Here is a 13623-nt window from a genome sequence, read left to right as displayed (position 1 = left end):
GACTGTGTTCACAGTTTCACAGATCCTGACTGCTTCTCAGCTGGGTGGCTGGTGACCCACAAGTGACTTGTAGATGTTACAATTACCATAGTCTTTGTCACACTTTGATTACACCTGCCACAGCGGGAACACGTGCCGGGCAGTGGTTTTGGTTCTGTGTGTCCATCCATGTGTCAACAAAATAACTCAGTTGGACCAAACTTGCCAAGGACAATATGATCTGATTTTGATAAAAACTGGTTCAATGTCAAGATAACAGGTCAAGGTCAAAATGTGGGCCCAGTGCTTATATATAGGACATAGCAACTGGTTAAAGAAACACCAGTGCTACTATTAAATGTTAACATGATGTCATATTTCACCTTTCTATTGGTCACATGACCTGTGGCTTTGGGTCGTCTTGAAAAGTCAACCTGATTTAGCATTGCTAGTTAATTAGTTAAGACAAACTTATGACTACTAAACACATATATCACCATTGTATTAGTCATGTGACCTTGTGTAACTTTAAGAGTTTAAACTCAAGGCCATAACTGGTTAACTCAAGTAGTTTGGGGCAAATATGGATTAACCATGGTGGAAGCCAGGGTTTTGAGTTAGTCGGGGGATAAAGGGGTTAAATTTTGGGCAGAATAAGGAACATGTCAAGGCCACACAGAACCAGATGTAATAAAGTCACCAAGAATTAATGTGTATGAATCTGTGTCAAACATATCCAGGTGTTCGACTGTCTTAGTGCTTTTCTATTTAGTATTTCATCTTCTTTATTGGTATTTTAAACATGCTCTATAAATCGATTACCATCGTGTCTCTAATGTTTGGTCTTTTTGTTTCTTGACAGGAGCTTGAACACGTCTGGTTATGCTCCATACAGAACAGCCACCATGTCTCTTATTTTGGTAAATTTGACGAAGAACAAAACCTCTAGCTTTAGGTCATTGTGGTTTCTGCTAATGTTCCCTCAGTCATCCTTTTGGATTCATATCACACAGCTGCCACAACTGTAATTAGTTTATGAATTAGGCGTTTACCCAGGAGTCATCAAATGGGAGGAAATGTGAACCGCATTTTCCTATAAAATATGACTTTCTGTACCTCTTCCCATAATTCTGTGAGTGATTAAACCCAGGAATGACTTTCCAACTACTGCAGAATTTTCATTCTACATGAAAAATCATGTATGTATGAGAGATGTGTACAGTTAGGTCCTTAAATATTTTAGAATTAAAAGCAAATAATGAGTGTGAGTTAAAAGTGCAGATTTTAAATTTAACTGGAGGGTATTTAAATGACATTTAGATGAGTGCAAACATGATACTGCTGAGTTTTCTTCACAGTCAAGGATTCACGCCTGAAATCTTCATCATATCTAAAATGGCACTCGTGATTAGAGGGCACAGTTCCACCAATGCCAAACCCACACTAGCATGTTTCAAACCTTAGCTCCTTCTGACAAATCCAGCCCAGAATTTTATGATTTTTATTCCAGTGTGTAGAAAATCTAAGCATGTTTAGAGGAAATTCATTCCTCAATTTTTTTGTGTCCTCCTGCTAATAATCCAAGAAACAGACAGGAGCTACATTACCGTCAGTGGTTTCCAGCCCGGTAAGCGGCTCGCTGTCTGTGTGACCGTAATCGGCGACCACTGCGACCTGGTAGAGCGTCTCTGGGTTCAGACCTTCCAGCACCGTGTTGGTCACTGATCCTGGTACAGTTTTCTCTCCAGCCTGCTCAGAGAACAGCGACTTCCATCGAACGCGGTACTGCTTCACGTTCCCTGGCGCCGCAGTCCACGATGCACCAAAGCTAGTGTCAGTTACGTCGCTGGTGACGAGGTTTTTAGGAGGACCAACGTCTGAGAACAAGAAGCACAAATAGGTTTTTCCAAAAGTCAGGACACTCGGAGAGCAAATACATCAACCAATAGTTACTAATTTTTTTCAAAGTAATTTGATTTTAAACTTGGTTTTGTATCGTTTTATGGTTTCTGGTTTGCACAGTACTTTATAAATGCAGTTATTATTATTATTGTCATATTCATCAAAATGTAGAGGAGAAAAAGCCCAGGTTTGCTTTGTAAAAAGAATTTCTTTCAAAATATAAAATCCAGAATCCATTGGTTCCTCGTCCATTGGTATCCTAACTTCCATCCTAAACATGATCTTTTCACCTGGTTTAAAGGAGATAAGATCAGATAAGATTAGATAAAGGTTTTGAGTGATTTTGCCAAAAGACAGACAGTGAGGTATTAAATGTACTTTCCATGAAGTCTAACTTTGGTTTTTTTTAAATATGTTGTCCATGATGTTCACCTTTTCTCTTTGGATTCTTGACCAATAAAGAGAAACTGGAGACTTATTAAACGTGCACTCCCTGATTTTGCACACATCATCCTCAAACAGTCTCCCAGCGCTCTGTTGCTCAAACCCAAATGTGAGCAGTTTTTGGTCTCACACAGGGCGGGTTGTTTATAGACAATGTGTCTTTCCCATGCTTTTCCATTTTTATGAGCCGTTGAAAACAAAGGAAGCATTTGGACGTGCTGGCAGGCCAGATTATTTTTTTTAAATGGAAACTATTAAAAGGCCGTAGAGTGGATGATCAACACGACACGCACACACGTGAAGACTCGTCCAGGTTTTTACTTTTCAGGCATTTCTGCATCATTAAGAGAACAGGAAGCAGACATGAGCGAAAAGAGACATAAAACATGTCCTGAAGTGGACGGAATCCACTGAGCCTAAAGGAACACACCGCCAGGAAGACATCTGTCAACTTGAATGATCACTTAACACACATGATTTAATTTAAAGAGGTTTCTGAGCTCAGCTTTGTAAGTTTGACTTAGACAGACAATTAATCTTTAATTTCTGATTAAATCTCCAGGAATAAAACACCAAACAAATATATGATCACAAAGCGTCGTTTGCTCCTGTGCACATCCTGATTTCTGTTGTTAATGTGTGAATTTTTGCTCTGGAGCGACAACAGCAGTCACCAGCTGAGAGAATCCACCTCAGCCGCCAGGTTTTATCGGGGGACGGACGGACAGACAGACAGCGTCAAAGACGCTGAAATATGTGCAGCACTGCACAAACTCTCTCAGCTTTTTCCACATTTCATCAAATCTGTCCTGTCCTGAGAGACCATATTTCCACTATTTTCCACTCCTCTCTCCACTCATCTATCATCCCACTATGCATCCATCTAGTCACTATCTCTCATTCAGTCGACTCCTGGTGATCTTCCCGTGCGTCATATAACATCTTCTGTCATGCATCCATCAACTATTAGTCCAAGAGTTTGAGTACTTTTTTTTTTTAAAAATGGGATTTTTGCACAATAAGCTGGAATCTTCGGGATAGGTGCAGAAAAATGTGAAATCACATCGCATGATTTTTAAAAAGCCCCTGTGGCTTTTTCTAAATCAAAGATGGCTCCCAAAATGGCTACAAAACAGAAAACAGAAGCTCTTGACCATTACAACGGCGTTTTAGGGCCACATTGAATTTTTTGTTTTTTTTTAGACTTCGAGAATAAAGTCATAATATTATGAGAATAAAGTTGTAATATTATGAGAATAAAGTCGTAATTTTAAGACTTCAAGAATAAAGTCGTAATATTACAACAATAAAGTTGTAATTATACGAGAAAAATGTCGTAATATTATGAGAATAAAATCGTAATATTATGAAAATAAATTCGTAATATTACGAGAATAAAGTCATAATATAATATTTCAACTTTTTTCTTGTAATACTATGACTTTTTTCTCGTAAAATTACGATTTTATTCTTGTAATATTACAACTTTTTTTCTCGTAATATTACGACTTTATTCTCGTAATATTACAACTTTTTTCTCGTAATATTACGACTTTATTCTCGTAATATTACAACTTTTTTCCTCATAATATTACGACTTTATTCTCGAAGTCCAAAAAAAAAAAAAAAGAAATTCAATGTGGCCCTAAAACTCCGTTTACGACCATATTATCTAGAGGGTGTTTGTTTTTTTGTTGTTGTTTTTTTTTTTAGATGTAAACTCCTTTGATAATATTCAGGTTTTAATATTTTTGGGATCCATCATTTCATGATGAAGATAAAACAAGTTACACAAGAGCCATTAAATCTTTAGGCAACTTTGGTTGAATTTTCACATATATAATTTCCACTGAGAGTTCTTCTTCTTTCAGCCAGATTTCACATGTTAACGCTCCTCCAGCCATGCATAAGAAACCAAACAAAAACATTCCCACCAGTGTTTGTAGAGTTGAAGAGAACAGCTGAGAAACTTAATGGAAGCCCCTTTGGGACTTCCATAAACCCTTGGGACTAAGGAGTTCACATATTAAACCTCCAGGTAATCATGTAAGGTGTTTCCCATGCCCTAAAACATATTTGGACACTTAAATCAGGCTCCTAACCTTTCCAGAATCAAAGATATGTAAAAAACATTCACATTCACGTTCACATTTTTCTGGACCTATCCAGAAAATTTCAGCTTGTTCTGCAAATTTCCATTATTTGGCCATTTCTGAGTGAATGCTCTTGGACTATGTGACCATCTACTAATCATTCTTCTATCAATAAGTCGCAAATGTCCTTCTTTCTAACACCCATTCAAGGTGTTAGAAAGAATCCACCCTTGATTCATATATCTTACTTGTATTATGGATTCACTCTTCTATCTTTCATCCATTCATCTTTTTAATCCATCCATTTATGGGTATAGAAAAATACATGAATGCTTGTAAAATTGAAATGGTATAGATATTCAATCAAAGGGCTTTAAATGTTCTAACTATCTATTTTGGACTTTTGGATTCTCTGTTCCTCGAGCAGCATTCCATGTTGGTTCTCCAATCAGACAATCCTGGTTAATGTCAAAATGTTGCCAGAATTCTGCAGTATTTGATTCTCCCAGCTTCCACAAAGTCATTGCCGTTTATGTGCACACAAACACCTGCCCACCATTAGTAATCACCGACTTTAAATTTTCTGCTTTCATTTTGCCTCTTGCTGGTTTATTGCTTGGACACGTCAGACTGCCCGTGATTAACTTGCGTGTTTGTGGGTTTGTCTCTTGGCCTTAGTTGAGATTTTTATTTATTCATTCTAACTTGTTGTGTTTTGAGGCCGTCTTGTTTTGTTTTTGTTGGATTTGAACATCTGTTTTTGTCCTCTCTACTTAGCTTGTCTTGTTTGTTTGTCTGATGATTTGTTCTCCATTTTTGTGTTCCTCTTTTTCTATAATTTTATTTATAGTCTTTCAGTTCTTCGTGCTTCCTTGCACGTGTCGTACATTCGCTTTGCTCAATCCAAGATTTCATGACAGATTTTCATTTGTTTTGAGGCATTTGAGGAAACGTGACACTGAAGACAGATGGTCATTTTTTTTCTGCAGTTTGGTTAGTGATGGACGTCGAGGTCCAGTGAAGCTGAACAGATTTATACCTGAAACAAACTGTGACAGTTTTACTTCCCAAACTGTGAAACTGTGCTGTGACAATACGAGTCCAACCAGTGACCACTGAGGTACTTCACTGCCAAGAGACCAAAAGCCAGACTGTGAGCAAATCCCTCATAATGTCTAAAGACCAGAGAGACACAAAGTCTACAGTTAAGAAGTAAAAGGAGACTAAATTTGTGGGAACATTTGGTTGTTTCCATCCCAACTCAAATTTGCTTCTCCATAAAGTTACAATATCAGAGTCCTGCTGGGCCACAACAAGAACAAAACCAACCACTTGCCCAGAGAGCCAACGGTTTTCTGCAGGACATCAGTGAGTTCAGCTGAAGCTGCTGCTGAAACACTGAGATCCAGTGGTTGTTGCTTCTTCTTCCTGCTCTGACACCACAGCATATCATCTGTCTCCATCTCACCCTGTCCTCTACCGCTCTGACACACCACCACCACCAACATGCCCTCCCTCATCACACCCATAACCCTCTGCTTTGGCTTTACGTATCCTCCTGCCTGGTGGCTCCATCCTCAGCATCCTTCTCCCTGTATATCTTACATCCTTCCTTTGTCCAGACCATTTCAATCTAGCCTCTCTAACTTTTTCTCCAAACCGTCCTGCCGATGCTGTCCCTCTAATATGCTCATTCTAATGCTATCCGTCCTCAACACCTCCAAAGAAAATCACAGCATCTTCAGCTCCGTCTCTTGTCTTTTTGTTTGCCCCACCTCCTCTAAGCTCTACAACATAGCTCTCTCACTAACATCTTGTAAACTTTCCCTTTGACTTTTGCAGATATTTTCCTGCCACCTTTCTCCACCCACTCCACCCTGCCTGCACTCTCTTCTTCACCTCGCTACCACACTCTCCATTACTTTGGACAGTTGACCCAAAGTATGTAAACTCTTCTACCTTCACCACTTCTACTCCTTGTAACCGCACTATTGCACTGGGCTCCCTCTCATTCACACACATGTGCTCAGTCTTGCTCATTCTGACTTTCATTCCCCTTCTTTCCAGAGCATAGCTCCACCTCTTCAGGCTAGTCTCAAACTGATCATGAGGTCATCTGCAAACATCATAGTCCATGGAGACTCCTGTCCGATCTTGTTCTTCACCACTGCAAACAAGAAAAGACTCAGAACTCATCTTTGGTGTAATCCCACCGCCTCCTTGAATGCATCTGTCATTCCTACTGCGCATCTCACCGCTGTCACACTGTCCTTGTACATATCCTGCACCATCCTCAAATACTCCTCTGTCACTTCAGACTTCCTCATACAATACCACAACTCGTCTTGGCACCCTGTCATAAGTTTTCTCTAATCTACAAACACACAATCTAACTCCTTCTGGCCTTCTCTATACTTCTGTATCAGCACTCTCAGAGAAAACACTGCATCTGTAGTGCTCTTTCTCGGCATGAAACCATACTGCTTCTCACAGATCTTCACCTGTTTTCGCAGTCTAAATTCCACTACTCTTTGCCAGAATTTCATGCTGTGGCTGATCAACTTTCTGACTCTTTAGTTACGGCAGCTCTGCACATCACCCTTGTTCTTAAAAATAGGAACCAGTACACTTCTCTGGCATTCTCTCAGTTTCCAAGATTTTATGAAACAGTCTGGTTTTAAAACTCAATCGTCATCTCTCATAAACATCTTCATGTCTCCACAAGTATGTAATCTATCCATGGGGAGTTTGAATCTTTACAGCAAAGCTCTGCTGGTCATTAGACTGAATGAAAAGCATCCAAAGTGTTGTTTACAAAAACATTATTGCTGTTGTTGAATAGCCACCTAAAAATATTTCAAATCTGTTCAATTCATTCCAAAATTTAATGATTTATATTCTTGGCCAGACCCAAAATTTTCAATTTTTTTTGTTTGTTTGTTTTTTTTAAGTTTCTCATTTTGTGAGCCCAGTTGACATAACCAGATTAAGTAAATAGAACATTTCTATTTCAGAGTCTTCCTGGCCAGACTCAAACTTTTCACTGAGTTTTGTGAGAATAAATTAATTCATTTAAGAGTATTCCTCAAAAAGATGGTCTGGTTTCTATTTCCAGCCAGGCTTGACTTTTCCACAGGGTTTTGTTCAAATCCCTTCATTAGTTTTGGAATAACTCTAACTCTAACAAATCAAAGCGCAAAGCCACAAACCAAAACATTACCTCTTTGGTGAAGGTAATAGAAAAAAGGCAAAAGAAGAAAAAAAAAAAGAGGACAGATGGAGATCAAAGAGACATAAACAGAGACAGGAATGAGTCAGTGTTCCCGACTCCTCCTAACCTTCCACCCCACGCTCAGCGAGGACACATTCCTGATCCTCCCTGCCCGTTCTTGCTGTTTCTCATCGTCACCTCATGGCCTCTGTGGCTGGCTGCTGTCTCCACGGAAACCAAAGATACTGAAGTCCGACCAAGATAAGAAGCTCATCCTCAGAGCTACTGAAGTTCTCCAGGGTGGAAAAGCCAATGCAAACTACAAGAACACTCAGAGTGTGACACCTTCACCAAGGCCCAACAACCCTGGAGACTGACTTTGATTTTAATGCTATTTAAACGCTGCATCCTCAGAATGCAACAGATCCAGATCCAGATCTGGATAAGAATTCTCTTGCTGACTGTTTGTCACTAATTTTTGACAAACTGATCAAAACCGTGAGAAAAGAATGGGGGGGGATTTCATTATATAACAAAACAAAGAAACAATCCAGAATCTCCAACGGGATCCAGATTTTAATTTGTTCTTTCTTCTACCAACTTTCATGGAAACTGGATGAAAATCTTTAGTGTAATACAGACACATGTTGCTGATCACATGACCTCTCTGATGGACAACCTCTAAAAACAAAGGTAAAAACACATACTGTGCCAAAAATTATTTTGTGTCTATAGTCGGATAAAAGCTGTGCAGAAAAGCATCCGTTTGGACGCTGATTTGTCTGTCTTTTGGTAAATATTGCGTATAATGGTACCGATCCTTTGCATCACGTTAGACAACAGGTTCGGAATGAAACTGACTCTCGTCATAAACGCACATTTTGAATTCACTTTATGGTCCTTCAGTTTGTTGTCTTTGTTCTACAGATCAGAGTCAGACTGAGTCTCTTGATGTTTTTTTAATCAGCGTTTTCGGATTTCCGGAAAGCCCCACCGACTGTTAACTTGTAGGAAAAGCAGATGGTTTCTGTCTCTTCTCTTTGAGTTTATTACTAGTCCTAATAAGCATGAGTAATGAAGCCTTCTGGGTATTCAAAGTACAATCATGTCGAAAATTCTGCACTGGAACAAACAAATACTGTTTAAATATGGGCATACTTCATGTGACGTCTATTAAATATTTGTGGTCACAGCAATTAGAGCAGAAACCTCAAACGTGAGCTGGAATCATCAAGCCGTGCAGACACCAAATAAATTCAGGAATCGCATAACCTCAGTGGATTAGCAGAAAAGAAGTATTCACAAAAGTATGAGTTGTACTGGACTGCACATTTTACAGTTCTGCAGTACTTTTGTTTGCTGATCTTAAATCAAATTTAAACTGCTGAATATTCACCTTTTATGATTTTATTCATATCAATCACAAAAACATTTTTTGCTAGATATATACATTAAATCATCCACTGAGGTTTCTTGATTGAGATACACAAAAAAGGTGTTTTGTTTTTTTTTTCCCCCACACACGTTTGCTTTGACCTGAGGCCAAATTACTGTGAAATCTAATCATCTCTAGAGATCTACCAAAGTAACATAATCACCAAGTTTGAATGAAATCTATCCAGCCATTTTTGAGTTATCTTCTGCACAGACACGCCAGTATCAGGCCAACACACTGCTCTCATGGCTTAGCCGATGTGCAGGGTAATGGAGAGGCAGCTTTCAATAAAATATTAACCATAAGAATGGAAAATGTGTTTGTGGATCCACCAGCTTGTTTTTTTGGGATGTGGTTTGACTCCTTCTGGCTACAAAAGCAGAACTTGCCTTACCTTCTAGCGTGGTGCCTTGTCCCTCCACGGTGTTTCCTGGGCCATTAGGGTAACGTGGGCTAACAGAGATGTCATACTGGGTTCCTGGTTGCAGGTTCTTCAGGAGCACAGCGGTAATGTCTCCTTTCACAATCATGTCCTTCTTGGGACCACCAGCAGTGGGTCTGTAGGTCACCCGGTACTGCTGCACGTTCCCTGGAGCTGGATCCCATTGAAGCTTCATGGAGGACACTGTCTCATCAGAAACCCTCAGGTTATGAGGGGAACCCCTGGCTGAGACAGGGGGGAAGGTTGTTAGATGGTGATGCTTGAGGAACAAACATAATGCCACAAAGAAAGTCATGAGTGGCCTCGGTGAGGTGTGTGGATCTCAACATGACTGCTTCTGTTTCACGACATGTCTGTCTGCTCTGTCTGTTTTCTCTTCTGTCAAAACTGAAGACTGAAAAGCATTAAAAAAAAAGAAGAAAAAAACAGCAGCAGTCAAGAGGTTAGCTAAAGAGGGTTTCGGTCCTCAAACTGTCCATCATGTCCAAAACACCAGAAGCACTCCAGTCTCAGTGGAGCGTCTTAGCAGAAAGCTGAGTTTGCATTGGATGGCGCCCAGAATTGACACTGATGTTAGAAACTGTGAAATTAAGTGGGGCATGTTAACACAATTCCCTTCTGGAGATTAATTGTTAAAATAAAGCCATGACTCATTCGCCCTGCTGCTCCCTGCAGTTGACGCCTAACGCCGATCACTGTGAAGTGTTTTAATGCTACTTCTGCCTGCGCCTTTTTCCGACCGTAGGCTCGCTGCGGTGACGTTGGTGCTGACTGAAAAACTGAAATGATTTCCAGGGGCCATGGCAACCGAGTATCACAAGCCTTTGTCCCAACACATGACTTAGTGGAAAGACTGCAAGCAAAGCTGTAATTCATGCAAACCTCAAGGCATTGCATCAATTCATAGTTCCAAGATAAAGTCATGGCACAGTAAATATTGTAATGGGAACAATACTGTAAGGCGTAACGGGGGAGAAAAACATAAATTCATCTGAGAGCCAGCTGTCAGAGAGGTGCAAGCTCGGATTCATCCCACCATTTTCTATAAACCATCAAAGAACACAAAGACATCCGCCTCAGACGATGACCAGCTGCACCGTCTGAAGGCGCTCAAAGGGGAAGTTTATGGTAGCAACCATGTTGCTATGGCAGTCAGAAATACGTGTTTTCGCCCAGTGGTGCAGTGGCACAAAGAGATGAAATCCAGGCTAGTGATGGTCAGAAGTCACATAAAAGACTCTAACGTAGACTTAAAATGTCTTCTTCTTAAAGTCTTTCTCTGTTCCACTCAAAAATGAAGCTATAACTGAAGCAACAACCAAAAAAAACTCTTTGATGAAGGCTACCAAAACTTCTAACTCCTTCAGACTTGTCATGGGTGTCTTGGTAGCTCCCCTCACTTGTGTACTTCATGCACTCTTGCTCATTTTTTGGGGAATGACCTAACTTTTACAGTTCTGGATGACTGATTTATCTGAACTACAGAAGATCACCATCAACTGGGAAATGTTCTCTTATCCATCGTCTGATCTCGTGTTAACATCTAGAGAGTGTTCGCTGAACTACGTTTCACAAAACTTGTTCATCACACGTGGTCTAAACTGGAATAAAAATAAAAAGCATTAAATTTTGCCACATATTTGCAAAAATGGATGAAACCAGAAAATCTGAGGGTTTCTTTTAAACCATGGATTAGTGGGGTCATCTAAGGCTTTAGAAGAGGAATGCCTTCAAACAAGTAGCTTCCAAGTAAATTTTGTGGTTTGGCTCCAGACGACTCAGGAGATGGTCCCATTGCTAAAAAAAAAAAAAAAAAAACTACCAGACCTGTCTGCACCTGCAGGAACATTTCTCTGTTTTTTTTTTGTTGTTGTTGTTTGTTTGTTGTTTTTTTGTCAAGTCCTCTTGGTTATTAACTCAGACAACCTTTGGGTCCATCTTGACCCTTGTGCATTCTGTAGTTCTCACTGCTTCCGCCTGTTTTTCATTCCTTTCCCTGGAAGGCAGGACACATCTGACAAGAAGCTTGATGGGTGGCAGCTTGTGCTAACGCCGCAGGGTGAGGAGTTCACGTTCTTCTCAGATCATAAATGTGCAGGCTTCTGCAACTCTGAGCAGCTTTTACAATAAGAGAAGCCAAACGGGACACGATGACTTTAAAAACAAGACTTGAACCCCAGTCCATTTCACAGTAGTCCAATACCAAATCCCACAGAACCTCCTGTTTGTCCTATATGTGATGATTTTATCTACTGAGGACCATTAAGTCAACTCCCTCTTGACTTCAGAGCAGACTTTTTGGCTCAAAATCTATTTTATAAGAAAACAACACTTGTTGGAGTTTCATGTAACATTCTTATCCGCTGATTTCCTTCTGATGGGAAATGCACCAACAATATCAATCATCCAGTCATCAAAAACTCACTGCATGTTCAAACAGTGGTTGTGAAGAGTTTCCAACGTGCTCTTTGTGGACGGCTGCTGTGCAACTTTTAAGCATCAAATCAGAACTATTCAGAGAATAAAATACCTAAAACAACAATCCACAAGTAAGAATTCCACAACGCTCATAATGTTGAAAGCTAAGGTCACCTTCTTTGGTGGTACCATCAGCCTGTGTTGGGGTTCCAAAGCCGGACTGGTACATAGGTGTTACGGTGACGCGGTAGGTGGTTTGAGGTTGAAGCTGAGCGACCATTGCCTCTGTGCGATCAGACGTCATCTCCAGACTGGAACTCTCTTCCCCGTCCGGTTGGTAGGTCAACCGGTATTTGACCACAGCACCAGCAGCCGGCTGCCACGACACACGGAAGCTGTCCGTTGTCTCGTTGGAAACCCTCAGGTTCGGCACAGGGCCTTTTTCTGAAACATATGTGAGTGTGTTAGAACTTTACCGCTCCTGTTAGATTTGGATGCTTTAAAGTCAAACTGGAAGTTGAGTTTTTGAACCTTCTGAAGTGGTCTCGTAGCCTGTCAGAGGGAGGCTGTCTCCTTTGTCATACTGGGCGTAAATGTTGACTTGATAGCGGGTGAGCGGGTTGAGGTGGGGAAGGACTGCAGTGAGGGTGTCCCCGGGGACGGACATGGACACAAAATGTCCATCAGCATCATCTGCTGGCTTGAAATGGACCATGTAGGAATTGGCGTTGGTGGCATTGGTTTCCCACGTGGCCCTGAGGCTTCTGGGGCTCACCTCCGAGAAAGACAAGGACTTCGGTGAGATCAGACCTAAAGAAGGACAGCACAATAAAAAAAAAGTGGCTTGTGATTAAGATGTGACCATTTTCTCATGTTGGTTTGAACTTGTCATCTTGTCTGCTGTGCATCCAAACTCCTCTAATAATGTTCTTTTGTTTGAAATTTTATAGCCGGAAGTGAACTGATCAAGCTGTTGAAGAGTCAGAACAAGACAATCTCTGTGACTCCAGTTTGAGTCATTCATCTGTCAGACCATCGCGCCACCTGAATTAACGTTTTCATTATTGATCTGCTGAACCATTCAAGCAAAGTACACATTTCTACTTTCACCATTTCCTGAAGCACTTTGTCTCACTCTCATTTCTGTTTGTTTAACAAATGCTGGCCAAAGTGAATGGCAGAAAAAATGAAAACACAGAGTACTAAGTGAGATTTATCTTGGTTAAAGATCCAAGAACAACTTCTGCAAATTGTCAGATTTTCTTAAAAGAAAAAAAACAAAGGAAGGAAGCAAAAAGAATACATCTATAAAAGCACATATCCTCCTATATTTTACAATAGTTTTTGAAAAAAAAAGTTTTTTAAATGTTTTAAAAGCATATTATATCATAACAAGCTCTATTTTACAACAACAGTTTTTAAAAACTGTCACTATAAATATGTGCTTATGTGCTGATTATGAAGTGTGATTTTTATTTTGTTTTATTTATTTATTTGCTTTGTAAAATTAGTAGTAGTAGTATTATGATAATGCCATGGCTATAACTTTAACTGGCTCCACCCTAAAAAAATTAACAACTAACTCTTGAGGCATCCATTGGCCCACTTACATGAACAAGCAACGGTAGCCTTGGTGGCTCATTTCAGCTACAACATTTTTCAATGTAGGTGTGTCCACAAAGCAGACGAGCTACATGTA

The 13623-nt window shown here is 40.1% G+C and overlaps 1 protein-coding gene across 4 annotated transcripts in view; it reads right to left on the bottom strand.

Annotated features, from left to right (window-relative positions):
• Positions 1–13623, bottom strand: part of col12a1b (collagen, type XII, alpha 1b) — a 140193-nt gene that overhangs the window by 107432 nt on the left and 19138 nt on the right. For all 4 annotated transcript variants that reach the window (XM_034162513.1, XM_034162510.1, XM_034162511.1 and 1 more), the window contains exons 11-14: positions 12456–12734; positions 12099–12368; positions 9459–9731; positions 1587–1856 (exon numbers count right to left, since the gene is read on the bottom strand). In XM_034162513.1, coding sequence (XP_034018404.1) covers positions 1587–1856; positions 9459–9731; positions 12099–12368; positions 12456–12734 — 1092 coding nt within the window. The remainder of the gene's footprint in view (positions 1–1586; positions 1857–9458; positions 9732–12098; positions 12369–12455; positions 12735–13623) is intronic.

The sequence above is a fragment of the Thalassophryne amazonica genome, chromosome 21, assembly GCF_902500255.1.
Source record: "Thalassophryne amazonica chromosome 21, fThaAma1.1, whole genome shotgun sequence".
NCBI lineage: Eukaryota > Metazoa > Chordata > Actinopteri > Batrachoidiformes > Batrachoididae > Thalassophryne > Thalassophryne amazonica.
The sequence above is the reverse complement of the archived record's forward strand: the minus strand, read 5'-3'. Positions and strand labels throughout refer to the sequence as shown.